We start from the raw sequence: 27,857 nt of genomic DNA, 5'->3' as shown, positions 1-27,857 counted from the left end.
CAGACCGCAGGCCGACGCTCTATCCACTGAGCCAAACCAGCTAGGGCCAGGTTGGTATTATTGCTCATTTTGCAGAGGAGGCACTTGAAGCTTGGCAAGATCAGGTGACTTGCCCAAGGCCACACACAGCCCGAAGCGGAGGAGCTGGGGCTTAAGCCAGGTCTGCCTGACTCCAAAGCCTGTAGATCCATTTAGTGCATTGAACCTCTGGGCTCTGTGGGCTTGTGTATTCTCTCTTCCTCTGCTGAGAACTCTGGGGACCCAGCGGGGCCCCTCTGTTCCCACTCGGTTCCAGCTGAGATTCTCCAGATGCAGTAGTAAATGCTGCAGCTCTTGAAGGTGTGGCTCCTGTTTCCTCTTCAACCCCACCCCAGCCTAGAGGCCTCGAACCTGGCAGCTGGCAGCTGGGGAAAGGGGCAGCAAGATGGCTAATTGGCAGGGCTGGGTCCCTGAATTTTGCTGATAAGGAGCGGTGGTCCTATGAGCCTTTTGACCTCGAGGTGAGAGGGGTGGGGCCTCTGGGCACATTGGCTCTGTGATTTCTAGCACCGGATTGGACTACTCCATCTTCTGGGATGTGGTGTCATTTCCCTGCTTGATGACAAGTAGTGCTGGCAGCCACGTTGACCTACCCTGGCTGTGAGCAATATCAATTTCTAATCAACAGTAATTGCTCTCAATTGCCTTTAGCACACGTCTACGGGAAACCTCCCGCTGGCCTAGAGGGACCTTATTGCAGTTCCTTCTCCAAACTCCAAAGGTCCCATGGGGACTTCCCCGGCCGCCCAGTTTCTTGTGGCTGGTGTGTGGCACGGCAGGGCAGCTGTCCTGCTCTAGTCCTTCGCCTGGGGCAGGTAGGCCGGGACTGGCGGGGTGAATGGGCAGTCACCATTCCAGGGTGCCTCTTGGCTGATCGGAAACTCGCTGGCAGTGACTAATGTGGAAACCCACTAGTCAAGGAGGAACCGGCTCAGATCTTGACGTTGACCACTGTTTATTGCTCACCTGACTGAGGGAGTGGTGAGAGGTGCTCCGGGCACGCTCCCGCAGTCCTCCCAGCGGGCATGTATGGAGCACCTCATGTCTGCATTGCCTGCTGGGGGTGAGGGGAGAATAAGGGAGAGAAGGCCCAGCCCACGGGGTTTTTTACTGTTTAGTCCAGAAGAAAAGCTTTCATATGTGAGACCAGGGGGACCAGTGTTTTAAGCGATACTCGGGGCCATTAGAATGGAAAGAAGTGTTTGGTGACCGTGTCCTCTGGTTGCTGTCAGAGCTCCGCAAACTCAGCGGCTTAAAACATTTACTAGGTTGCAGTTCTGGGGGTCAGAGGTTAGCCTGTGCTCCTTCTGGAGGCTCCAGGGGAGAACGTCTCCTTGTCCTTTCCAGCTTCCGGAGGCTGCCGAGGTCCTTTGACTTGTGGTCCCTTTCCTCCCGGTCAAAGCCAGAAGCGTCTTCCCATCTGTCACTGTGTCCCTCTGCTTTTGTTGTCACGTCAGTGTGAGTTCCGCTGCCTCCCTCCCATAGGGACCCTCGGGATTACAGGGGGCCCACCCAGATCACCTAGGACAGGGGTTCTCAACCTTCCTAATGCCGTGACCCTTTAATACAGTTTCTCATGTTGTGGTGACCCCCAACCATAAAATTATTTTTGTTGCTAACTTCATAACTGTAATTTTGCTACTGTTATGAATCGTAATGTAAATAATCTGGTATGCAGGATGTATTTTCATTGTTATAAATTGAGCATAATTAAAGCATAGTGATTAATCACAGAAACAATATGTAATTATATATGTTTTCCGATGGTCTTAGGCGACCCCTGTGAAAGGGTCATTCGACCCCCAAAGGGGTCTCGACCCACAGGTTGAGAGCCGCTGACCTAGGATAACCTCCCTTCCCCAGGCCCTTAACCTGAGCCCATCTGCAGTCTCTTTTGCCATGTAAGCTAGCGCCCAGGTTCCTTAAATCTGGGGATTAGGATGTGATATTCCTACAATCGGGTGTGCGCTGGAGGGGTTGGAAATGGTTGAGGAGGCCTTTCTGAGGAGGTGGTTTGACCAGGTCTGTGTAGAGAGGAGGGTCTGGGACGCAGTCCAGGTCTGAGGAAGAACAGGAGCCGTGAGTGAATGGGGCTGTGGGCTGGTGGGAACGGTGAGGTGTGGGCCAGCGAGCCTCCCACAGAAACGGCGCTTTCCTCTCCTCCCAAGGCCAGGCCAAGGGAGTTTTCTGGACTTGGTTTAGGCCCTGACTTCCTCCCGGATCCACGGGAGAGGGCCCGTTGGGAGTCACGGTCCTTTCCCTCCCGCAGCTGCAGTCCTGCTCGCAAGACCCAGCCGCACTTGGTGGCCCGCTGCTGTGCTGGGCGGTGGGAAACGGAATTCACGAGGGAAAGTGAACCTGAGCCAGCTGGCCAGGGTTTGGGTGGCCCAGAAACGCTGGTCACACTGGTCGCACAGCCTCCAACAGTCGCCTTGGGCACATTCCCTCCCCCGGGAGCCTTCCCTTGTCTGTGCTTAGGGTGCGGAGGGCCCCTGAGTCTCCTGGGAGGCAGGAGGGGCCAGCGTGAGGAAACTGCTGGTGAAAGGGGCCCAGAGCCAGCCCCTCTCAGGGGTCCTCCTGGGGAAAGCCTGGGGTGTCTGCAGGGTGGCTCCTGCCGGGGTGACCTCACTCAGCTCTGCCCAGGGAGAAGTGCCTGCGTGGGGGCCAGAGTTGGGGAGCAGCGTGGCGCTGGCTGTGCCAAGCTGTGGGCGGGAGCAGGTGAGTGATGCGGGAGGTCTCTGTGGAGGCTCACATTGCTTCTGCCCTGGAAACGGTGTTTGGAAAAGGTGTGACTTTTCTCTCCTGGTTCCTTCTGGCACCTTCTCTGAGGAGATCCTGACAGTGGGGTGGGGGGTGGTCCTGGGAGGTCAGAGGCTGTTTGGCTGCCTGGGCTGGGAGGAGCTTTAGAATGTCATGGAAGACACAAGGCAGCTGGCAGTCCCGGAGGAAGGACTTGGCCCGTGTGACCTCCTTCCCTTTCCCCTACTTTGGCCCGGGGACTTTGGAGCGGTTGCCTTTTGGGGGAACCCCCTTGCTCCTTTCCTGCCTCCAGAGCGGGCGTGGTGTGTCCTGCTTCTACTTCTTGGGTGTGGGGTGAGAGGATGACATCAGCTTCCTCCGCACCTGGACCCAGCCTCCCTGATCCGGAGTGTGTTCTGGGGCGCCTCCAGAGCGCCGGCCTGCTCGGAGGGTTCACTAGCAGGCGCCCCTTCTTCCCTCTCCTGCCTTCTCAGCCCACTGGCGGGGAGACAGGGCCAGCAGGGAGTGTTGCTGAGTCCTGGGAATTAAGCAGAGGTTCTCCGGAAGGTGGGTGCCCCTATGAGACCGTTTTTTTTTTTTTCCTGAAGTTGGTTGGGGGGAGCTGTGTCCTGTTGCTTCAGTGACAAGAGCCCTAAGGACAGAACATGGGGGGAGGGCTGTTGTGGATTTTGGGTGATGTCATTTTCAGGGTGTGGGTCGGATGCGGGGCATGGCGCCCAGGTGCAGTGGGGAGGAGGATGGGCACTTGCACTTTCAGCTGTGTGGGAATCCTGGGGGCCTGCCTGCTGCCTGCCTCCTTCCTGGCTGGGGATGTTCAGGGAAGATCGTCTGGAGGCAGATGACCTTACAGGTGTAGCTTATATTTAGATTTAGAGAAAGTTTAAACAAACGGGGAAAAAACACAAACCAGATCTCCCGTCCTCTCTTGCCCCCAGGCTCTTGACGATGTATGTCTGAGCAGCTCCTTGGGCCCTTGCGAAGGAAAGGTCTGCCCATCGGAGTGGCTCCGTTGGCTGAGCATTGTCTTGGGCACCAAAAGGTTGCAGGTTCGATTCCTGGTCAGGGCACCCAAAGAGAAAGGTCTTTTGTGACCTTGTCAGAGAGGGCGTCACAGGCCTGGGGTTTGAAATATCAGTTTTCTAGAAGACTGATTTGCTGATTGATGACTGAGTGGATTGAATCATGTTGAGAGATGGCAGCGGTCACGGCTGGGAAACAGGTGGAGGAATTGGGGACCTGGCGCCATGGGATGCAGTGGCCGCGGGCATCTGGCTGCCGTCTGCCTGTCGCCTCCTCTCGGCTCCCACTTCTCCAGCAGACAGGGTCTTCAAGATGAGTTGGAAGACCTGAGTTCTAATCTTGGCTTTGGGGTGAATCTTACAATATGAGGTGATGCTCGGTGAAGAAGGAGAAAGGGTTGGCTCTGCGCAGGGGCATGTGGGCAGCTACTCTCTGTGAGTCTGAAGGACACACCGGGCTGTTGGGAACAGGCATTTAGGACCAGATTGCACTCAAATTGAGTGTGATGTCTCTTTCAGGTCACTATCAAGTGGTGTCTACTCACAGTCCGCACCGGACTGTGCCTCGTTTGCTCTCATTGCCCCCTTCACTCTTCACCTCTCCCTTGCTGCATCTCTACATTCTTTCCCAGTCCTCCTACGCAGGAGAGAGAGCCTTGCGATCCTGGGTCTCCTGGTCACTGCCCAGCTTTCCTCATCATCCAAGGCATTTACCGTCTGACCTCATGACCGTCTGCGTTTTCCCTTCTCTGTGACCTGCCATCCTCTGCCCTGGAATCTGTAGTTTATTATGTTGTTCCAACAGGAGGGTAAATGGTCACATGTAGCAGGTCTAGGAATAGCCATAGGAATTTTAACACTCAGCCTTCTACCTCCATGGGGCCTTTGTGGGGTAAATGAATGTCAGGTTAAAAGCCCTCGTGGCTTATGCTGAGGTAAAGCCATGGCGCCCAGGGCTGTGACTCATCCTTGCCTGTGGTCCTGGCTGGTATGAAATCCATTAGGGAGACAGGAGAGCATGAACACTGGAGCTGAGTTCAGATCCAGGCTCTACCACATGCTACTTCTGTGGCCTCGGTTTCTGCATCTGTAAAATGGGGATAATAGCTGTATCTACCTCTAGGGTTTTTACGAGATGTCATTGGCTTGTTATGTCTATAGCGCTTAGAACGTTTCAGCTGCTAGGCTTGGTTTTAGTCCTGGAGGATTTGGGCAGGGGCATTACTTTGAAAATGTGAGCTGGGCTTGCAAGCAGATGGCTATGTTTAATCAGAGAAAGTTGCTTCAAGTAGGAAGGGCACTTTAGTTTCCGAGCTCCAAGTGTGCATGGGGTACCGAAAGGGTGTCCTCAGAAGGCATCCTTTAGAGATAAATGTCCCTGAGAGCGTGTTGGGGGGGAGGGGGGGCGTTAGTGGGGGCTGTGACCTGGCCAGCTGTGAAATCCATTTGGGACTTGGGCCTTTTTCCATTTAGCATCCCCCTAGGGGCTGACTGACCCCGGGTCTGATCTGGGAAAGGTTTTAGGCCCTAAGTCCCTGCCCCATGGTTTCAGCTGGGACTGATGGGGGAGGGTGGAGTGTGCATGCCTGTGCATTCTGCAGTGTGCTTTGAGGACAGCAGAGGCCCGCAGGGCTGGGGGTTAGGGCTGGGGCGGAGCATGGGTCTTCCTCTTTGTGCTGAGATAACATGGTATTGCCCTGCGGAAAGGCCTGCCTGGTTCATTCTGAAGGGTCTTTGAAGAGGGAGGAAGAGGCAGCCGTGCTGCATTCCCAAGGGGCTTTCCTCATGCTCAGTGCCACCCGGGTGATCCTGTTAATTAACCTTTTGTTTCGCCTGAAGGGAGGGAGGATGCAGGGTTCGCCCCAGTGCTGCCACCCGTCCTCATCTGCAGAACAGGAGGCTCACATGGAGCAAAACACCCCAGCTGAGGCGCAGGGACAGAGCCCTGTGTTTGAGGGTCCGTGCTCCTTGCTGAGCCGGCATGCATGGCCGGTAGCTCAGTAGACACCCTGTTTGTTCATCGTCATTTGCCAGATCGCCCTTAAGGCCCCCGCCCTTAGGTCACTTACAGTCTAGGATAGAAGGTCTGAAGCTGCTCACAGTCCCGTGCAGTGAGTGCTAGAGTAGGTCTAACTCTGGGTGCTGAAGGATTATGCAGGAGGTGCCCCAGGCTTGCCTTCTGGGGAGGTTTCTAGGGGCAGGCGGTGGTGGCTTCTGATCTGAACCTGAGGGTTGGGTCTAAGTGAAGTGGTTGGGTTCAGTATGTCATGGGATGGATGGGGAGGAAATAATGTCCACGCATAGAGAACATTTACAAAAGCCCGAGCCTGGGGTGTTGGCGAACGTTGGGGCAGAGGCACAGAAAACCAGGGGGCAAAATCATAGTTATCGGAGTGATGGCAACTTCTAGATCCTTCTCCTCATAGCTGTGGTCTGTGATCTGGTAGCTTCTGAGACCTAGAACTGGGGGCGGAAGGCTGTGGGCCAGTGGAGGTGGGAGGGATGCTCTGGAACCGTTTCCTGTGTACTTTCTGGGAAGGGGTGTGAGTGAGCGCTGGTCCTCTGGGGTGGAGGTGGAGTGTCTGTCCTTCTCCAAGGCCACGGCCCCTCCCCTGATTTGCTGCTTCGGGCAGGCCTCCCTGTGAGTCTGCCACCATCTGCGCAGGGAATAAAGTCCACCCGAGGCTGTTTGCCTCATCTGGGAGCAGCTTCCTGCTGGCTGTGCTGCTCTGGCTGAGCTGAGGTGGGCTGAGCCCGGGAGCGTGGGAGACTCACCGGTGGCTCAGCCCTGGGGAATTTCCTGTCCCTGGGAGCCAGGGTGAGTCAGGGGCTTGTACCAGGTTCTGGGCCTGGGGTCAGGGGTCATGTGGGCTCAGCCTTTGTGCCATCTCCTCTGCCTTCTCTGTCAGTATCTGGAAGTTTCCAGGTTCATGGTGTAGTCACTGGTGCCCCAAGATTTGGGAACCTTGGGGAGACTGTTACCCTCTGGCGTGCCTGTCCTCTTAGATTTTAAGAGCCAAGTCTTTGCCTGCCTTTGTCCGGTGACCCCAGCACAGGCCCTGACAGGTGGGCACTTGGGAAGTGCTCTTAGCCAACCACCATTAGCATCACTGTTTTGACAGTTTATGGAGCCCTTGCCCTGTGCCAGGTGCTCAGAGCCTGGAGGACACAACACTTGGGCAGATGGTGAGGAGCCGAGGGCCTGAGAGGCCAGGTGCTTGGGATTCCCTCCGAGGGCACCCCCGCCGTGGCTCTGGCCGCGGTGCGGTGTCGTCTCTGCTCTTCTGGGGCCTCGGGTTTCCGAGCCCTTATTGTCCGGGTGTGGCCCACCTGTCTTCCACCCTGGAAAGGTGGAGGTGGAGCTGTTGGAGTCGGGAGGGAATGTTATGGGGCATCCCTACCAGTGGTTCTCAACCTTCTGGCCCTTTAAGTACAGTTCCCCATGTGGTGACCCAACCATGACATTATTTTCGTTGCTACTTCATCACTGTAATGTTGCTACCGTTATGAGTCATAATGTAAATATCTGATATGCAGGATGGTCTTAGGCAACCCCTGTGAAAGGGTCGTTCGACCGCCAGAGGGGTCGCGACCCACAGGTTGAGAAACCGCTGCTATAGATGCTCATAGGGTCTGGGGGAAGGGACTTCCTGGGGATTCCAAGTTGCTGTTTTTTTTTTTGTTTTTTTTTAATGTTTTTATTTCAGAGCGGAAGGGAGAGAGAGAGATAGAAACATCAATGATGAGAGGAAATCATTGATCGGCTGCCTCCTGCACACCCCCTATTGGGGATCAAGCCCGCAACCTGGGCATGTGCCCTTGACCGGAATCGAACCCAGGGCCCTTCAGTCTGCAGGCCGACACTCTTATCAGGCTAGGGCTAGTTGCTGTTTTTAAAAATTGTGGTAAAACTGTTCTTAAAATAAGATAATATTTGCATTTTAACCACTTTTATTAAGTGGCCTTAAGTCCATTCATATTGTTGTGTCCATCACCACCAGTCCCCCGCGGGACTTTTTATTATCTTGCAAAACTGAAACTCTGTATGCAACAAACAACAACTACCCTGGCCGGCCCTCCCTCCCTGGCAGGCCCCCTGCTGCTTTCTGTTTCTGTGAGGACTCAGAGTTTGACACTTTGTCTGCCCTGCCCAGAATCTCCCCGGAGTGCCCTCGCCGGGCAGCGATGCCAGGATGCCCGTCTCTACCTCCCTCCGCCAGGACAGCAGCCAGGAGCGGCCCGTGAGCCTGACCTCCACCGCGAGCCTGACCTCCACCGCGTCCTCTTCGGGCTCCTCCCGGGACAGCCGAGGCGCCATGGAGGAGCCCAGCGGCCCTGAGGCCTTAACCAAGAACGGGGCCGGCTCCCCGCGTGGCAGGCACGCCCCCAACAGCAACAACAACTCCAGCACCTGGCCTAACAAGAAGGGACCCCTGTCCCCATTCAACAGCCGGGCAGCCGCGGCGCCTGCGCACAAGCTCAGCTACTTGGGCCGGGTGGTGCGGGAAATCGTGGAAACGGAGCGCATGTACGTGCAGGACCTGCGCAGCATCGTGGAGGTAAGGAGCGGGGGCGCCGGCCTCCTCTCGGGCTGGCCTTGCAGCCCAGCTCTGGCGCATAAACCTGCGACCACCCGGAAGGACAGTTCTCCCCGACTCGGTTATCCTGGAGGTCTGCCTCCCCACCGATCCTCTCCGCCCTGACGGCTGAGGCTCACACTGCCATGTGACTCGGGGTCAGCCACTTGCTCCGCCAGCAGAACTTACTGTGGGTCCCTAGGGAGTAGACACCTTGACGAGGAGGGAAGGGACTCTGGTGCTCCGTGGAGACGGACTCTGGAGCCCGCCTGTCTGCTCCTGGATCCCTGTTTGCTCTGTTGTTCCCTAGCTGTGGGGTCCCAGGCACTGGGGTAGGGTAGCCCCTGAGGTTCCTTGTTGGTAAAATGAAGATCGATGCACCTGTGCAGGTGAAGTGTGCACACTGTGCCGGGCACACAGGAGGAGGTGGCTGCCGCTGCGGAAGCTGCCTGCGGAGGGAGGAGTATTGGTTTCGCACGGCTGCTGTAACAAATTACCACAGACCCAGCGACTTAGGACGCAGCCATTTCTTCTGTCTCTCTCGGAGCAGGAGGCCGGAAGTTAGAACCCAGATGTTGGTGGGGTGGAACTCTGGCGGCTCTGAGGGGCTGCCTTCCAGGCCTCCTGCTCCTGGTGGTTGCTGGCCTTCCCCCTGTGCCGTGGCCTGTGGCTGCATCACCGCCATCTCTGCCTCGTCTTCACGTTGCCTTCTTCTCCGCCTCCGTGGTTCTCTCCTATAAGGACACCGGTCATTGGACTTAGGACCCACTCTAAACCCAGAGCCATGTCATCTTGAGATCCTTAACTAGTCGCGTCTACAAAAACCCTGTTTCCAAATAAGTTCACCTTCTGAAGTTCCATGTGGATATTAATTTTTGGGTGCAACTATCCAACCCAGTCTAGTAGGTGATGCCTGTGAAATCGCACTATAGCTGTAAATCGAGGCACAGAAGTGAGGTGTGGCTGGGGGCACAGGATTGAGCGGGAGGGGCTGCGTTCTGATGCCTCTCTCCCTGCAGGACTACCTCCTGAAGATCATCGACACCCCCGGGCTGCTGCAGCCAGAACAAGTCAGCGCCCTCTTTGGGAACATAGAAAGCATCTATGCACTGAACAGGTATGAGTGGGTCCGACGTACACCCGGTCCTGCCTGTGAGGCCCGTTTCGGGGCCTAGAGAGGAATCCTGGGTGTCCTGGGCGGTGGCGTGTGGGCCCAGGGCCTGATCTCTGAGGATGGGGAGGATGGTCCGTCCCTATACAGAAGTATAGCTGCTCCCTGCAGGGAGAGGACCTGTGGGACCATGTGCCCTGGGCCCTTGTGCTTGCTGGGTTCAGCCTGGGCTACGCCCCCTCAGGGGACTGCTAGACCCTTGCCCTGATATGCTCCCCTCTAGCTCTCTGTGGCCCCTTTGTCCCTCTCATTTTTGTCTCCCACTTGTGCATCTCTTAGTTTCTTCTCCATCTTCTTACCCCATGGGAAGTCTGGGCTCCCTGGAGGTGATCTGACCCTTTGCAGGGGTGGGGGACGTCCGGCTTGTGGTCCATATAAGGCTCGAGAAATCATTTGGTCTGGCCCTGCCAAGGCATTAGGGGTGAGCTAATTAAATGTTTGACCAAGTATAGCAGGAGAATTTTATTTATTTTAATATATTTTTATTGGTTTCAGAGAGGAAGGGAGAAGGAGAGAGAGGGAGAAACATCAGTAATGAGAGAGAATCATTGATCGGCTGCCTCCTGCATGCCCCCTACTGGGGATGGAGCCCACAACCCGGGCATGTGCCCTTGACCAGAATCAAACCCAGGACCCTTCAGTCTGAAGACCCACACTCCATCCACTGAGCCACACTGGATAGGGCATAGCAGGCTAATTTTAAAGTTGATAAATTTGTATGACCTACGAATGATGTTATAAATATCCAAATGGTCCTGGGCAGAAGAAAGGTTCCCCACCCCTGCTTTAGGGGAATGCACAGGTCAGGCAAGATATAGTGGGGGAGGCTGAACAAGGCCTGGTGAGCGCTGCTTCAGGGCAGAGGGGCTCCTTGAGGATCCAGAGTGTGCCGCCTGGGCCCACAGATGCTCCAGGGAAGGGCACTGGTCAGGAGGCGCAGAGCTGGCGGGTCAGTGTCGGCAGTTCAGCAGGCACCTTGCCCCAGGCCCTTTAAGATGGGCAGGGAGACTTCCTGCTGTGCCAGCGGGAGAAGTCTGGGAGGGAGACCGAGGCCGGATTGTGGGGGGTTGGGAAGAGGGGAGAACCCAGGGGGAAGCAGCAGGGGGAGCACCCTCTCTAGGGTTTCCTGTAGAACAAGGGGTGCTGGGGTCTCACCCTGTTCTCTCCTTTTGAGCCGGGGGCCTCGGTTCTTTTACGAGCCCCCCCGCTCTTCTTTCTCCTTTAATCTCTGCTTTTGTGTATTTGACTCCTCCTGCCTGCAGAGGAGCCGGGTCCTCTCCCAAGGTGGGTACTGTTGTCCCTTCTTCCTCTTGCCGAGCATGTGGGTGTCCCTTGCTCCCCATCTCTGCAGTGTTGCTGGGTGCTTTCTTGGTTGCTGCCCTGGGCAGGGCTCACTTCGAGGGCGGAAGTCCAGACTCCGCATGGCTCCGGGCTGGCTGTGTATCTGGGCAGGAGGTTGGGGAGGGGCATGGTGTGTTGGTGGACGTGGAGGCTGCGAGTGGTCCGGGATCTGATGACTGCTCTCCCCCACCCAGCCAGCTCCTCAGAGACCTGGACAACTGCAATAGCGACCCTGTGGCTGTGGCCAGCTGCTTTGTGGAAAGGGTGAGAAGGGCTGGCTGCTTGCCTCTTGTCCTCTTCCGTGGGGGCTCAGTGGGACAGCGATGCCCACCTTCTTGGGTGCCCCTCTCCAGGGGAAGTGCCAGGTGTCCTGTCTGGAATGGGGAGGGTGTTGTTGGGTGGAGCCAAGGGTTGCTGGGTGGATGGCATGTCCCAGACAGATGGGTATAAAGATGGGCCTGCAGAGGCTCAGGGAAAGGGCATAGGGAGCAGGGGAGCAGGGCATGTGTTGGGCACACCTGGTTTACAGTCGAATAGGGGTTTCCCTGAAGTCACTCTTTTTGGTTTCTCCATAGAGTCAAGAGTTTGATATCTACACCCAGTATTGCAACAACTACCCCAAGTGAGTCACTGGGGTGGGGAGGGGTGGCTGACCCCTTTGGTGAGTCTGGGGCACCCCACCTCCCATCCAGGCCTTCCCAGGTGGTGACCGCCCCTTCCCCACTCCAGCTCAGTGGCCGCCCTGACCGAGTGCATGCGGGACAAGCAGCAGGCCAAGTTCTTCCGGGACCGGCAGGCGCTGCTGCAGCACTCGCTGCCCTTGGGCTCCTACCTGCTGAAGCCAGTCCAGCGCATCCTCAAGTACCACCTGCTGCTCCAGGTAACCCAGGCCCTGAGGACGGGGCGGCTGGGGGAGGGGCAGGACCCTTGAGTGCGGGCTGCCTAAGCCCCTGTGTCTCGCGCAGGAAATTGCCAAACATTTTGATGAAGAAGAGGACGGCTTCGAGGTGGTGGAGGACGCCATCGACACCATGACCTGCGTGGCCTGGTACATCAACGATATGAAGAGGAGGCACGAGCACGCGGTCCGGCTCCAGGTGCTCCGGGCTGGCGACGGCAGGGACATGCAAGGGTGGTCGGGGGTGGGGGGCGTGGGGCCGCCCTGCTGGGGTGAGCGGAGGGGTGGTGTCCGTGTGGGGCAGGCTCCTCTAGGGGACCCAGCACTGGTTGGGTTTTCAGGAGCTCCTTGGAGTCCCAGGGGGCCCCCAGGCAGGTCATGAGAAGCCTGACCCTTTGGGTGGGGGCTTCTGGGCTGCAGGAGATTCAGTCGCTGCTCATCAACTGGAAGGGGCCCGACCTGACCGTCTATGGGGAGCTGGTCCTGGAGGGCACGTTCCGCCTGCACCGCGTGCGGAACGAGAAGAGCTTCTTCCTCTTCGACAAAGCGCTGCTCATCACCAAGAAGCGGGGCGACCACTTTGTCTACAAGGGTCACATCCCGGTAACCAGGCTGCCACCACCTCCTCTGTCCCCTTTCCTCCTCACCGTCTTCACCCTCTTCATCGGCCCCCAGTCAGTGTGGGCGCAGCTCCATCCTTCTGCGATTACCCTCCCTCCCCAGCGGATCTCGAGGGACGGGGCCCCCCCGGTCAGCTCCCCTTCCCCCTCCCTCGTTCTTGACTGCCCTCCCCTCCTCCCTAGTGCTCCTCCCTGATGCTGATCGAAAGCACCAGAGACTCCCTGTGCTTTACCGTCACCCACTACAAGCACAGCAAGCAGCAGTACAGCATCCAGGTGAGGGGCGGGCTGGGGGCGGGCTGGGGGCAGGCCCGCCTCCTCTGCTGGCTTAGCTGCAGGGGTCATTGTGGGCATCTCTCAGGCCCGAGCAGAGGCCCTCTTTCCACCTCGGCTGGAGCACGCCCACGTCGTGTGCCTTTGGCCCATGGTGACCCCTGGCTCCCTCTCTTGCCTCCGCCCAGGCCAAAACCGTGCAGGAGAAGCGGAACTGGACGCACCACATCAAGAGGCTCATCCTGGAGAACCACCACACCACCATCCCCCAGAAGGTGCGCTCCTGGGGTGCCCACCCTAGCTCCTGAGGGGGTGCGGGGAGCGGGTGTCCTTCAGAGCCAGCTGCGGGTTCATAAGGGCCCACCCTCTGGACATTGGCATCACTGAACAGCGGGGGTTAGTTCAGCAGATGCCTGGGGCCTCACAGCACTGTGGGGGGTCCTTGCTCACCGGTGGGGGGGTGTGCGTCAGGGGATGCACGGCACCTGGCAGGGCCCTAACCAGGTGGGTTTCTCCTCCAGGCCAAGGAAGCGATCTTGGAAATGGACTCCTATTGTGAGTGACCCTTTCTGCTGCTCTGCCCCTAATGGCACTCTTTTCTTGGTCAGGCTGCGTCCTGGGGAAGCTTGGCCTGACACTGAGATTCCAGGGGGCAGGGAGGACCGGGTGGCTCCCTTTGTCAGGGCCTGGGGGTCTCCTGTGAGCCAAGGCACACGGCACCGCTGACGGGCGGACTCCGTGCCGATGCCCCGGGTGGAAGTGGATGGAAGATGCGAGACGGGGAGCTTTGGAGGTTTCTGGCCCCTGGAGTTAGGGTGGCAGCAGAGGGGTGATCGGGTACGGTCAGCGTCAAGGCCAAGGCTGAGAGTGTCCCGGAGGCCTGATTGTCTCTCCTGGGTGCAGATCCCAACCGGTACCGCTACAGCCCAGAGCGCCTGAAGAAAGCCTGGTCCTCCCAGGATGAGGTGTCCACCCACGTGCGCCAGGGCCGCCGGCAGTCTGGTAAGGGGAGGGCTGTGTGGGCACAGGCATCGTCCTGGGACCGTTTGCAGCAGCATTTGGGGCTGGCTCTCACCGCCAGAAATCCTGGGAAGGGCGGGTGTGTGTGTGTAGTTGTGTGTGTGTGTGTGTAGAGGTGTAGGGGTGTGTGTGTGTGTGTGTGTGTGTGTGTGTGTGTGTGTGTGTGGAGATCCTCTCCCTGTGCTGCCTCCACCGGGCACCTTTGGGCAGCCCACCTTTTCCAAGGCCGTAGGCATGCTGTCCACTCAGGCCTTGGCAGCCTTCTCGGCTCCCCTGCAATGGAAACCTCCCCTTCACCGCTCCTAGGAGTCGGCCAGGAGCAACGCGCGACATCACGGATGGGCCCCGGCCCAGCTGCGGAACAGAGCAGAGGCAGGGCGTGGGGAAAGCTAGGCAGACTTCAAGTGGCATCAGATCCAGACGGGAAGTATTTGCTTTGGGTCTCGGGGGAAAGTTCCACTTCCCTCTCCCGGGTTTTCCATGACGGGGCTCACTGCTGTGTACTTGGAGTTTCTGGAGTGAATCGTCTACTGAGAAAGAGAAGACCTTGCTGTTATCCTTAGCTCGCCGGGTGTTTTCCACATGTTTCCACTCGCCCTTCCGTTTGAGGCCGGCCGAGGGACCGATCGGCTTCCGTCGGTACTGCCAAACTTACTCGCGTGGTGAGAGAGCCCTGGGGAGAGAGACTCGGGCATGACTGGCTTGGATCTCCACGGTGCATTGGGCTTTGATTGGCCATGGCCCGCGAGCTCTCTGAATAACTGTGGATTGACGCGTGACCTGCGTGATCTCGGGAAGCTGTTGTGGTTTTATTTTGTTTGCTCCCAGTGGACCTTGAACCCTAGGCGAACCTGTCACGGTTGCAGGATTTGACGGTGCCGTATGTCCGTATGTTGAAAGCCCCACATCGGCCGTGTTAACTTCGTCAGTCTCTGGCCCTCTCGGTGTCCTCACCTTCCTTCTTGTCATCCTCTTCCTGTCGCTCTGGCATTCCCCCGTGACCTGCCACAGCTCTGTATTGGGAGCTCTGGCACACGGGCGTGTTCGGTGAGTGACGGTGGTGGTGGCAGTAGTAAGTCCACCTGTCCATCCGCACGGCAGCTGTCAAGGCAGCAGGAAATGAGCCATTTTAGAGCCTACGTTTCCACGTGGCTGAGAGTTTCGCTTGGAAACTCGAGAAGAGCTGGGTATTGTTTGTGTGCTTGTTTTGGGGCTTTAGCTTTGACCAATATCAGAGAGAGACATCTTTCTAAAAACATGCTTCATGCTCCGGAGCCTTTAAAATAGAGGGTGCTGGCCATTGAACGTCTCCCTTTCTGAAGTTGTGCAACGGCATCACTGTGGTGTGTGGACTGCTAGATTCTCCAGGGCCCCCGGGGGGGGATGGGGGGTGAGAGGCCGTGGTTGCCATAGGACAGCCTCTGTCGTGTCCATCTTTACACTGACGAGTGTTTGCTCTGATCTGTCTTAGTGTGCTTGCCTGCAGTATTCCTTCCCCTTCAGTCTGTTCGAAATCAGTCTGTTGAACTTGAGAGGAGGAGTGTGGGAAGCAGGCCAGGCAGTAGCTGAGGAGGGAGGACGGGAGGGCCTGCTGCTGCTGGGCCCTTTCTGCTTCCTCCTTCGAGGGAGCTGAGATGGGCAGGTAAATAACATTGATGGATAAGTCAGGTACTACTGTCATTTTTGGTCACTTATTAAATACTAGAGGCCCAGTGCATGAATTCGTGCATGGGTAGGATCCCTCGTCCTGGCCGCCAATCAGGGGCCATCTTGCCCATTCCCAATCAGGGCCGATTGGGGCCAGCCGGCTGGAGGAGGGGCCGCAGGAGGTTGGCCAGTCGCAGGAGGTTGGCTATAGGAGCACACTGACCTCCCGGCCAGCCGGGGGGGGGGGGGGGGGGCGGGTGGCGGGCGGGCGGGGAGAGGGACAGCAGGAGTTTGCCGGCCGCAGGAGGTTGGCTGTGGGAGCAGGTGCCATAGTGACAAGTCAACTGGTCGTTTGATCGACCGGTCGTAATGGTCACTTAGGCTTTTATATAGATAGATTCTTGATTATAAGCTCTAAAATGAAAAAGTTGAGTGTTTGATGAAAACAATTGGATGTTGACGGCTATTGTGCAGATGGTGGGTGCACCTGCGCACACACACCTCTCAGTAGACTTTCCTTCTGGTTGGAAGTTTACTGTGGGCCTCTCATGCAATGCCAGCTGGGCAAGGACAGTGTGGGCTCCAGCCAAGGCTCTCTCGGGAGGTCCCTTGTGCCTGCCTGTCTCAGGTCCGTCCCCAGAAAGGCTGGAGTACAAGCTGGTGCCCCACCAGCCTAATGCCTGTGTTTTGTATCCTGTCCCCAGAGCCCGGTCAGCCCCTGCACAGCCGGGCAACACTCCCCAGCCAGCCGCGAGGCTTCATGGTGCCAGGCCTCATGGGCCGTAGAAAGTCGGGTGCGACCTCTGCTTTCCAGTGGGTGCTAGGAGAGGGCTTGGCCTGGGCTGCAGCTAAGGTGCTGACGTGCTCATTGCGGGGAGGTGGGGCTTGAGTGGAGCCATGGGTCTCCAGAGGTCTGGCTGGAGATACGCCTCGTTGGTCTGAAGGGGCGGTGTGGGGCTGTGGCTCCTTGGGTCAGCTGTGCTGATTCAGGGGGTTGGGGCGGTGCTGCTCTTGGGGGCTGGCGGTCATGGCAGAGGTCCCAGGGCTGATGGGAGTGGCCCTGCCTCCCCGAGGGACAGGTGTGAGGGCTGCCTCCTTTAGGCCCTAGGGCTGGGGTTGGGGGCAAGCCTGAGTGGACTTTGAGCTGGTGATGGGCTGGTGGCGCTGTGGCTTGGGAGCAGGGCCAGGCACAGCCGTTTCCAGGCTGCGCTGACTGCCCATTCGCTTTCCTCTGCAGAGCCAACCAAACACCTGCTCCGGCAACTCAGCGAGAAAGGTGAGTGTGAGGGGTGAGCAGCCATTCAGGTGAGCTGTAGGGTAGGGGCAGGAAGGGACGTCGGTAACCGTCTGGGTGGGGGTGTTGAGGACAGTTTAGAGGGGACTCTGTCTCTGTTCCTCCCTGGAAGTGGGCTTTTTGCCAGTTGCCCTCTATGGAGGGGGGTTGAGCCCCCCCCCGCCCCCATTCCTTTCACTGTCCTCGGGTAACAGCAGGAGCAAGTGACTCTCACAGACCTGCACTGCTGTGCACCCCACCCCACCCCCGCTCTTGTTCTGTCAGTCATTCCTTTGGAAGGTGAGGGTTTGGGGAATAGGAGCCCCAGAGAGGTCTGCTCGGCCTCTGGCCCTATAAAGAGGCTCTTTCTCCTGCCCACCCATCCCCTCTCCCTCCCCTCGCCATGTGCTGGGACTCTGTGGTGGTGGTAGCAACCAGAGCGGCCAGAGCAGCAGGAATGAAGGTAAGGCTGTGGGCAGAGGGGCCTGGCTGGGTCGAGAGGGGTGGGACTGCCCAGGTCAGCCCCTGGCCCCTTCAGCTCTCATCGTCTCCGTTCATTTGACAAATCCCTACCAAGCACCTCCTATGTACCAGGCTCTGTCATGGGGGTCGCAGAGATGAATGAGCCGTGGCCTGTGCCCCAGGGACCCTTCTGTACCCTTTCCTGGAGAGCCACCCTGGTGGTGGCCTGCCCAGCCTGGATCCTCTCATTCTGTCCTCTCTCCGGGGCAGGCAGGCCTCTCTGGGGCTTTGAGTTCCTAACCAGGCCCCATTCCTGGCTTTCCCAGGTCCCAGCTTCCTACCACGAGAAACCTGCCCTCTCTTCCCCGCCCCATCTGTTCGCCCCCCACCCCTACCCCCCGCTCCCCCTCTGGTCCTCTCTGGGCTCCAGTGGAGACCAGGGGTTGGTATCTAGATGTGGACTTACGTATAAAGCCTCCTCACCCCCAGCCACTGGTAGGAGGGGGAGTGTTGCCCAGGGCTGGTCACGAGGAGTCTTTGCTCTGAACAGCATGCGGGCAGCGCTGGCGCTCTCCTGGACTGTGGGCAGCCCTCCCGTACTCGGGGCCTGCAGGGCCTGCAGCCGGAGCCTGAAGGGGCTGCCCGGGAGGAGCAGGAGGAGGAGGAGGAGGAGGAGGAGGTGGTGGAGGAGGACGAGGAGGAGCAGCAGGCGTTTCAGGGCACTCTGGAGGACCTGGCAGGGCATGAAGGCAGCAAGAAGGGGTCTGGGCCAGAGCCCCCAGGCTCAGAGGAAGAGGAGGAGGAGGAGGAGGAGGAGAGCCTGGCAGTGGCGGAGCAGGTAGCCGACTTTGCCAGCTCCCTGCTGGCCGCCCTCCACTGCTGGCACTATCGGGCCAACGCTTTACTTTTCTCCCGGGGTGCTATGGTGAGGTGTCTCTTTGATCTCCCCTCCTCCTTGCATGTTCCCTGGCATGTGCAAGCCCATGCCCATCCTAGAGTCCCCTTCCCTGCCCTCTCCACCCCTCTGTCCTTCCTTTACTTCTGCCCTCAGCACTTCTTAACCCCTCACTCACTGTCACACCCTGGTGAGCCCCTGGCATGCACTGTTCCAGTCCTGGGCGTGGACTAGCATACCACCCAACGCGCGCATGACTAACGGGGTTGGGGGGAGGGGGGAAGGCAGCACACAGCAGGGCTGGAAGGGTCGGGAGGGTGGGGCTTTTCTGAGGCCGCATGCCTGGCAGGGACCAGTTCACGTTGACTGTGGAGTGGCTCCGGTCCAGGGCTGGCTCTCAGCAAAGCCCAGCCCCCTAGGCTCAGGAGGTGCTGCCCGTGTTGGGATGCAGAAGGGACCGGCTCCCAATTGTCCCGGGACCTGACGACTGCCCTCTTGCTGCAGGGGAAGGGGCGCAGGGAGTCTGAAGGCCCCAAGAGCTGCAGGCGGCCCAGCGGCCGGTCTCCCACCTGTGCGGAGAAGCGCATGAGCTTCGAGTCCATTTCTTCCCTGCCTGAGGTGAGGGGCCGGCAGGCGGGAGGGGGGTAGTGCAGAGGTGTCTGCAGGCGGGGCTTCCAGGCATGGGCTCTCCCATAGGGCCCATGGGGACAGGACTCCCGCCCCTTCAGGAAACCTGTCTGGTCTGTGGGTGCCTGGCTTGGTGAGCAGACTGCCCTTTTCCATGAATCAGAAAAGGTGCCTGTGCCTTTGGGCAGATGTGATGATCCCTTGCCCAGAGGGGCACAGTCAGCAGAAGTGACCACATTTTAGATCCCCTTGGCCAGGCCTCCTTGTGTAGGGCATACGGCCCTGCCCCTGCCAGGGGTCCAGACATTTAAATCATACCTGTGCCCACCTGGGCGACAGGGTAGCATATTGACGTCCGCTCGGTACTTCCTACATGTCTGATGTTTATTTCCTCTGTCTGAGCTCTGTGACAGCTAAGAAAGGTTGGGTGATGTGCCTGGCATGGAGGGGCCACGCTGAGACCGGACGGGGGTCTGTGACTCAGAAGCCCACGCTCTGTTTCCCACCACCCCATGCCATCTGGGGGTTGTCTAGAACGGAGTCCTTTGCTTCCCCTAAGTTACAAAGATTTGTTCATGAGGCCTAGACCCCGGGGTGGGCCTCACCTGGATGACATTGAATGAGAGCCTAGAGTGGTGCTATCCAATGATAATACGATGCTAGCCACACATCATTTTATTTTTTTAAAATGTGTTTTTATTGATTTTAGAGCGGGGGTGGGGCGAGAGAGAGAGAGAAACATCAATTGGCTGCCTCCCGTACAGACCCTGACCAGGGACTGAACCTGCAACCCGGGCACGTGCCCAGACTGGGAATTGAACTGGCAACTTTTTGGTGCACAGGACAATGTTCAACCAACTGAGCCACACCGGCCAGGGCCGTGTGTAATTTTAAATGGTCTGGTAATCACATTAAAAAGTCATTTAACTGCCTTGGCTGGGTAGCTCAGTTGTGTGTGTCCCCCCCCCCCCAAAAAAAAAATCAATTTTAAAAAATCATTTAATCCAGCATGTCCCAACTACTATCATTTCAATATGTAATCAATATAAAAAGCCATTGAGATGCTTTGTTTTTTTGTATGAGGTGTTGGCAGTTGGGGGTGTATTTTACCTTTACAGCTGTTTTCAGTTTGGATTGGCCCCGTTTCAGGTGCTTGAAGGCACCTGGGGCTGGTGGCTGTTCTCGCTGGACAATGCAGGCCCAGGTCTCGGGTTCTGCTCTGCAGATTCTGGACTGGATCAGTTCCTCAGACTATAGAGTGTTTGCTCTTAGCTTCTCCCTATATGCCGGGGTCCAACCCCAGCAGGTCCAGGGGTTCCCCAAAGGTGTGGACGGAGTCGGCGAAGAAGGAATGACACGGAGACAGCGTTCAGTTGATCAGCAGCCCAGCCAGGATCTCTAGCCAGGATCTCCAGCCAAGTTCTGGTCTGGATCTCCAGAGAGGTTCTGCTGGTTCTCCAGCCAGGTTCTGTAGAGATCTCCAGCCATGTTCGGTCACCAGGTTCTAGTCAGGTTCTCTTGCCATATTTCTGTAGTCAGGTTCAGTCCAGGATCTATTGCCATGTTCTCTCCAGCGAAGTTCTTCTGTCTCCAGGCTCTGTGTAGGTTCTGTCTTCTGAATTCTGTCTCTCTTGGTTCTGTCTTATAAGTTCTGTCTCTGAAGTTCTGTGTTCTCAGTTCTGTCTCTTTCTGTCTTGTTACATCTGTATTTATACCAGTTGATTCAATCCTATCAATCTCTATTACAAAGGTTAGGGCGTTTCTTATCTCCATTCCAGGGAGTAAAGATTATGTAGCTTAAGCATGATTGTTCGTAGTTAAAGTGATTAATTACCCGCCTGGCACTTAGTTGAGGGGTTTTATTCCCTCCCTAACTTCAGGGGAAAATCCCTACCTGGGGAAACAACCTTTCTCAGAGAGGAGACCTTGGTTAAAACACATAGTGCCAAGAAGGTGAGCAAACATTTTAAGAACAGTATGCCATATATGCCAGGTCCCTTGAAACAGCAAGCATGGACCGGCTCCCGGCACCTATAGACCTCTCTGGAAAGCTGCCTGTTCTGGCCAGTTTTGTGGTTCAGATGACCTACAGGTTTATCAAATTTGCTTCCTTCCTTGCCCATCTGCCGGGCATATGCAGTCATCCACAGGAACCACATTCCCGTCTCGCCCTCTGGCAGGATTTCAGCATGTGGTCCTGTTGCCTCCCCCCCCCCCCCCCCCAGCCGAATGCGAGGCCCTGGCCCCTCAGGGAAGTAGGAGTGGCCTCTCGTGTTGCTCAGGCCTGCGGTTTGCACTAGGGACAACTCCCGTGTGGGGAGCTCCAGGGCTCAGGGAGCTGCTCCATTGGGCGGGGCGTGCTGGCCCTGTGTGTGTGCTCCTCCGGTCCCTGTAGCTCCCAGACAGGCTGCACAGGCTCACCGCTCTCCCCGTCTGCGCTCTGAGACTTTTCCTTGGCTTTGAGGACATGGGCCCAGCACCCCAGCTGCAGGGTCACCAAGGAACAGCCCCGCGTGCCTCTCCCTCAGACCTGTTGCCCCTTCAGTCCTAAACCCGCAGCCCCTGTCACTCGGCATTGAGCAGTCCCGCTGTCCCTCATCCCCCTGTCTCATGTGAGCTCTCTGTGCTGTCCCAGGTTGAGCTGGACCCCGAGCCTGGGGCGGAGCCGGAGGTGTTTGCTGCCGAGGAGGGTCCCAGCGCCGAGGAGATGCCCTCGGACACAGAGTGTCCGGAAGTCCTGGATGCCCATCAGGAGCCGCTGGGGCGGGGCCACCCGAGCGACATGGTGGACTTCGCGGTGGCCGAGAGCACCGAGGACATGAAGGCCTTGAGCAGCGAGGAGGAAGAGGAGGAGGAGGTAGAGGAAGAGGAGGAAGAGGAGGAGGAGGAAGAGGAGGAGGAGGAGGAAACGGGGGCTGCCCAGGAGCCCGAGAGCCTCCTGCCTCCCTCTGTGCTGGACCAGGCCAGTGTCATTGCCGAGCGGTTCGTCAGCAGCTTCTCCCGGCGGAGCAGCCTGGCCCTGGAGGACGGCAAGTCCACTGGCTTCGCGACCCCGAGGCTGACCAGCCGGAGCAGCAGTGTGCTCAGCCTGGAGGGCAGCGAGAAGGGCCTGGCCCGCTGTGGCAGCACCACGGACGCCCTCAGCGCTCAGCTCCCCCCCGAAGTGGACCTCAGTGTAGGGGTGGCCACAGACAGTGGCCCCTCTGTCAATGGGACGGAGCCCCCAGGCCCGGGCTGCTCGGCGGAGACCGACAGGTCCTCCTGCAAGAAGAAGGAATCCATGCTCTCCACCCGGGACCGGCTGCTGCTGGACAAAATCAAGAGCTACTACGAGAACGCGGAGCACCATGACGCGGGCTTCAGCGTCCGGCGCCGGGAGAGCCTCTCCTACATCCCCAAGGGCCTGGTGAGAAACTCCGTCTCCAGGTTCAACAACCTCCCCAAGCAGGACCCGGAGCCGGTGGCTCCATTGGGGCACAAGAGACAGGCGGGCTCCAGGCCGGCTTCCTGGGCCCTGTTTGACCTCCCAGGACCAGGCCAGGCGGGTGCCGGTGCTGGGGACCCTGCTCCTATCACAGACGCTGAGTTCCGCCCGTCTTCGGAAATCCTGAAGATCTGGGAGGGGATGGAGTCTTCTGGGGCGAGTCCTCGGAAGGGGCCGGGCCAAGGCCAGGCCAACGGCTTTGACCTGCATGAGCCGCTCTTCATCCTGGAGGAGCACGAGCTGGGAGCCATCACCGAAGAGTCGGTCACTGCCTCCCCGGAGAGCGCCTCCCCCACCGGGCGGCCCAGCCCGGCCCACCTGGCCCGGGAGCTGAAGGAGCTGGTGAAGGAGCTGAGCAGTGGCTCCCAGGGAGAGCTGGCGGCCCCGCTGCACCCCTGCATAGTGCAGCTCTCCCACATGATGGACGGCCACATGAGCGAGAAGGTCAAGAACAAGGTCTACCAGCTGGCCCGCCAGTACAGCCTCCGCATCAAGAGCAAAATGGGGACGGCCAGGCCGCCACTGCCGTGGGAAGACGCAGCACCCACCGTTCCCCACCTGCAGGAGGAGGCTGGAGGGCCCTCGGGTGGCAAAGGTATGAGGGGGTTGGAGGTGGACCCCTCCTACAAGTTTGGGGGCAGAAGAACCTTTTAGGAGCCACTTGGCTTTTGGGAGAAAGTGACCCCTAAAGGACCTCTACCAAAGAGAGGGCTGGACCTCACACTGAGGGCCGGGGGGAGCCCTGGCACCTGGTCTAACGCCCCAAGGCCTGCGTGCTACCCTGGTGGAGCCCTTCCTCTGCCCCCCCAGCCCTTCCTCAGCCCCCCAGCCCTTCCTGTGCCCCCCAGCCCTTCCTCTGTACCCTTAGCCCATCCTCAGACCCCCAGCCCTTCCTCTGCCCCCCAGCCCTTCCTCTGCACCCCAGCCCTTCCTCTGCCGCCCAGTCCTTCCTCTGCCCCCCAGCCCTTCCTCTGCCCCCCAGCCCTTCCTTTGCCCCCCAGCCCTTCCTCTGCCGCCCAGTCCTTCCTCTGCCCCCCAGCCCATCCTCAGCCCCCCAGCCCTTCATCTGTCCCCCCCAGCCCTTCCTCAGCCCCCCAGCCCTTCCTCTGCCCCCCAGCCCTTCATCTGCCGCCCAGTCCTTCCTCTGCCCCCCAGCCCATCCTCAGCCCCCCAGCCCTTCAGCTGCCCCCCAGCCCTTCCTCTGCCGCCCAGTCCTTCCTCTGCCCCCCAGCCCATCCTCAGCCCCCCAGCCCTTCAGCTGCCCCCCCAGCCCTTCCTCTGTACCCTTAGCCCATCCTCAGCCCCCCAGCCCTTCCTCTGCCCCCCAGCCCTTCCTCTGCCGCCCAGTCCTTCCTCTGCCCCCCAGCCCATCCTCAGCCCCCCAGCCCTTCAGCTGCCCCCCCAGCCCTTCCTCTGTACCCCCAGCCCTTCCTCTGTACCCCCAGCCCTTCCTCTGCCCCCCAGCCCTTCCTCTGTACCCTTAGCCCATCCTCAGACCCCCAGCCCTTCCTCTGCCGCCCAGTCCTTCCTCTGCCCCCCCAGCCCATCCTCAGCCCCCCAGCCCTTCAGCTGCCCCCCCAGCCCTTCCTCTGCTGCCCAGCCCTTCCTCTGTACCCTTAGCCCATCCTCAGACCCCCAGCCCTTCCTCTGCCCCCCAGCCCTTCCTCTGTACCCTTAGCCCTTCCTCTGCCCCCCAGCCCTTCCTCTGCCCCCCAGCCCTTCCTCTGCCGCCCAGTCCTTCCTCTGCCCCCCAGCCCATCCTCAGCCCCCCAGCCCTCCCTCTGCCCCCCAGCCCTTCCTCTGCCCCCCAGCCCATCCTCAGCCCCCCAGCCCTTCCTCTGCCGCCCAGTCCTTCCTCTGCCCCCCAGCCCATCCTCAGCCCCCCAGCCCTTCAGCTGCCACCCCAGCCCTTCCTCAGCCCCCCAGCCCTTCATCTGCCCCCCCAGCCCTTCCTCTGTACCCCCAGCCCTTCCTCTGTACCCCCAGCCCTTCCTCTGCCGCCCAGCCCTTCCTCTGCCCCCCCAGCCCTTCATCTGCCCCCCCAGCCCTTCCTCTGTACCCCCAGCCCTTCCTCTGCCGCCCAGCCCTTCCTCTGCCCCCCCAGCCCTTCCTCAGCCCCCCAGCCCTTCATCTGCCCCCCCAGCCCTTCCTCTGCCGCCCAGCCCTTCCTCTGCCCCCCCAGCTCTTCCTCTGTACCCCCAGCCCTTCATCTGCCCCCCAGCCCTTCCTCTGTACCCCCAGCCCTTCCTCTGCCCCCCAGCCCTTCCTCAGCCCCGCAGCCCTTCCACTGCCTTCCCAGCCCATCCTCAGCCCCCCAGCCCTCCCCCTGCCCTCCCCCTGCCCTCCCCCAGCCCTCCCCCTGCCCTCCCCAGCCCTCCCCAGCCCTCCCCAAGCCCTCCCTCTGCCCTCCCCCTGCCCTCCCCAGCCCTCCCCCTGCCCTCCCCCAGCCCTCCCCAGCCCTCCCTCTGCCCTCCCCAGCCCTCCCCAGCCCTCCCCAGCCCTCCCTCTGCCCTCCCCCTGCCCTCCCCCAGCCCTCCCCAGCCCTCCCTCTGCCTTCCCCCAGCCCTCCCTCTGCCCTCCCCAGCCCTCCCCCTGCCCTCCCCCAGCCCTCCCCCAGCCCTCCCCCTGCCCTCCCCCAGCCCTCCCTCTGCCCTCCCCCTGCCCTCCCCCAGCCCTCCCCCTGCCCTCCCCAGCCCTCCCCAGCCCTCCCCAAGCCCTCCCTCTGCCCTCCCCCTGCCCTCCCCAGCCCTCCCCCTGCCCTCCCCCAGCCCTCCCCCTGCCCTCCCCCTGCCCTCCCCAGCCCTCCCCAGCCCTCCCCCAGCCCTCCCCAGCCCTCCCCAGCCCTCCCCCTGCCCTCCCCCAGCCCTCCCCCTGCCCTCCCCCTGCCCTCCCCAGCCCTCCCCCTGCCCTCCCCCAGCCCTCCCCCTGCCCTCCCCCAGCCCTCCCCAGCCCTCCCTCTGCCCTCCCCCTGCCCTCCCCAGCCCTCCCCAGCCCTCCCCAGCCCTCCCCAGCCCTCCCTCTGCCCTCCCCCTGCCCTCCCCCAGCCCTCCCCAGCCCTCCCTCTGCCTCCCCCCAGCCCTCCCTCTGCCCTCCCCAGCCCTCCCCCTGCCCTCCCCCAGCCCTCCCCCAGCCCTCCCCCAGCCCTCCCCCTGCCCTCCCCCAGCCCTCCCTCTGCCCTCCCCCTGCCCTCCCCAGCCCTCCCCAGCCCTCCCTCTGCCCTCCCCCTGCCCTCCCCAGCCCTCCCCAGCCCTCCCCAGCCCTCCCTCTGCCCTCCCCCTGCCCTCCCCCTGCCCTCCCCAGCCCTCCCGTGGAGCAGGGCCTCTGGAGGAAATATGGCCGTGCCCCTCTCAGCGCCCCCTTTTTCCAGGAGAGCGGGAGCTCTCATCTTTCTCCCTTTGACTCTTGATCCCTGTCCACTGCCTTTTCTTTATTCTTCCTATTTCCCTTTGATAAAGGGGCCGCGCATGGTCAGTGAGATTTCTCTTCCATCATCACACTCAAACCCCGCCAACCAGCCTTGCCCAGAGTGTGCTGAGGGCAGTCCAGAGGCCGCCCTTCCCGCCCCCTCCGCCCAGCGGTTCAGGCACCTCTCTCTCCTCACAGGCAGGCGAAGGCCGGTGTTGTCCCTCGACCAGGAGCAGCTGCTGGTCCAGGAGCACCGCCTGTCCCGGCCTGGCTCTGCCGGGGAGATGTCGCCGCGGTGCTCCTCCTTCAGCCCCCCGGCGGCCACCTCGAGGACCACTTCCCCGGGGGCCCGGCCCTCCAGCCGCAGCCCCCTCAGCCCCTTGGACACTGAGACTTTCAACTGGCCCGACGTCCGCGAGCTCTGCTCCAAGTACGCCTCCCAGGACGAGGCGGCCCAGGCCCAGGGCGGCCGGCCCCGAGGCCTCCCCGTCAGCCGGAGCTGCTCGGTGCCCAACATGGTGGAGCCGCCGCCGGCGGGCAGGCTGGGCCGCTGCCGCAGCCTGAGGGCCAGGAGGGGCCGGGGGGGCCCCGCAGCCGCCCCGCCCCAGCCTCCCGGGGGGCTGCCCAGCAGCTGGCCGCACGGAGAGGAGGCCCTGCACGTCACCGCGGACGTCGCCCTGGAGAACAACCGGCGGGTGATCGTCTTGGAGAGGGGCCCCCTGCCTGGCCCCGCTGCGGGACCCGGCTCACCAGCAGCCGTGGGGGCGCAGGGCCAGGATCTGCAGGCGCCTGCAGAGAACTGGCCGAAGGAAGAGGGTCCCGGGGACGCAGGGGACCCGAGCCAGCAAGGCCGAGTGCGAAACCTGAGGGAGAGATTCCAGGCCTTGAACTCTATAGGTTGACTCTTGAGTTGGGGAGGGAGGAGCTGGGGGGTGGCTCCTTCCAGGAGACTCGCCCCGGGCCTCCCGAAAGGCCGGCCGGCCGGGAAGACTGCGCTGGCGCACTCAGCCAGTGCCTTCACCTGCGGTGACCGCCCTGCACTGCCCGGGCTCACAGTGGTCTTCCCTCGGGCCCGTGTGGCCACTTCCCTTGTATATAGTTCTCTGATAAGAAGCCAGATATTTAAGCTCCCCTCTTCCCAGGAGAGCACGCCCCGCTCAGGCCTCCAGCGTGGGCTGGCCACGGCCAGACGGAGGAGACGGGCGCAGGTGGCTGGAGAGGCTCTGCTCTTGGGCTGTGCCTTTCCTTGGCATCCGGGCCGGAACGAGGCCCATAATTTATTGCTTTCCGTTCTGTGGTGTGTCTGTGTGAGTGCGTGTTTTCTCCGTTGTTGGCTCCCCTCCCACGAAGAATGGAACGGAATCAGTTCAGGTACTTTTGTGGGTTGTCTTGCTGACCCTGTGGATGTCGCTAATGTATACACATTTCATTATCTGCCAATGGTGCAATAACCACTGCTGACCAACCGACCTGTGTGGCCTCTTTCCTGGGCCTGCTGGGGTGGGAGAGTTGATCTGGCGGGGGTGTCTTAGGGGAGGCGGGCGTGGGGGTGACTTACTGGGCCTGGCTGGGGTGGGAGAGTTGATCTGGCGGGGGTGTCTTAGGGGAGGCGGGCGTGGGGGTGACTTACTGGGCCTGGCTGGGGTGGGAGAGTTGATCTGGCGGGGGTGTCTTAGGGGAGGCGGGCGTGGGGGTGACTTACTGGGCCTGGCTGGGGTGGGAGAGTTGATCTGGCGGGGGTGTCTTAGGGGAGGCGGGCGTGGGGGTGACTTACTGGGCCTGGCTGGGGTGGGAGAGTTGATCTGGCGGGGGTGTTTTAGGGGAGGCAGGTGTGGGGGTGACTTACTGGGCCTGGCTGGGGTGGAGAGTTGATCTGGCGGGGGTGTCTTAGGGGAGGCGGGTGTGGGGGTGACTTACTGGGCCTGGCTGGGGTGGAGAGTTGATCTGGCGGGGGTGTCTTAGGGGAGGCGGGCGTGGGGGTGACTTACTGGGCCTGGCTGGGGTGGGAGAGTTGATCTGGCGGGGGTGTCTTAGGGGAGGCGGGCGTGGGGGTGACTTACTGGGCCTGGCTGGGGTGGGAGAGTTGATCTGGCGGGGGTGTCTTAGGGGAGGCGGGCGTGGGGGTGACTTACTGGGCCTGGCTGGGGTGGGAGAGTTGATCTGGCGGGGGTGTCTTAGGGGAGGCGGGCGTGGGGGTGACTTACTGGGCCTGGCTGGGGTGGGAGAGTTGATCTGGCGGGGGTGTTTTAGGGGAGGCGGGCATGGGGGTTGTAGCTTTACGTTCACTCATCCACTGTCCATGCTTACAAAGCACAGGCACCAGGTCCTTGTGGGGGCGGTTGGGGC

At 60.3% G+C, this 27,857-nt stretch overlaps 1 protein-coding gene across 9 annotated transcripts in view; it reads left to right on the top strand.

The window, feature by feature from the left end:
* The window catches only part of PLEKHG3 (pleckstrin homology and RhoGEF domain containing G3), a 43,869-nt gene extending 16,889 nt beyond the window's left edge, over window positions 1-26,980 (top strand). Inside the window, exons 1-19 of one of the 9 annotated variants that reach the window (XM_059693626.1) lie at window positions 3,147-3,345; window positions 7,973-8,377; window positions 9,415-9,512; window positions 11,102-11,171; window positions 11,483-11,529; window positions 11,637-11,787; window positions 11,873-12,004; window positions 12,226-12,408; window positions 12,609-12,701; window positions 12,887-12,973; window positions 13,220-13,253; window positions 13,602-13,700; window positions 16,070-16,159; window positions 16,603-16,641; window positions 17,070-17,101; window positions 17,651-18,025; window positions 18,500-18,613; window positions 21,258-22,701; window positions 25,710-26,980. In XM_059693626.1, the coding sequence (XP_059549609.1) occupies window positions 8,012-8,377; window positions 9,415-9,512; window positions 11,102-11,171; window positions 11,483-11,529; window positions 11,637-11,787; window positions 11,873-12,004; window positions 12,226-12,408; window positions 12,609-12,701; window positions 12,887-12,973; window positions 13,220-13,253; window positions 13,602-13,700; window positions 16,070-16,159; window positions 16,603-16,641; window positions 17,070-17,101; window positions 17,651-18,025; window positions 18,500-18,613; window positions 21,258-22,701; window positions 25,710-26,413 (4,158 nt within the window). In that variant the 5' untranslated portion in view covers window positions 3,147-3,345; window positions 7,973-8,011 and the 3' untranslated portion in view covers window positions 26,414-26,980. The other 8 variants (XM_059693635.1, XM_059693616.1, XM_059693690.1 and 5 more) reach the window with 8 other exon arrangements.
* Window positions 26,981-27,857: the final 877 nt, after the last annotated feature.

The sequence above is a fragment of the Myotis daubentonii genome, chromosome 1 (genome assembly GCF_963259705.1).
Source record: "Myotis daubentonii chromosome 1, mMyoDau2.1, whole genome shotgun sequence".
Classification (NCBI taxonomy): Eukaryota; Metazoa; Chordata; class Mammalia; order Chiroptera; family Vespertilionidae; genus Myotis; species Myotis daubentonii.
The sequence above is the reverse complement of the archived record's forward strand: the minus strand, read 5'-3'. Positions and strand labels throughout refer to the sequence as shown.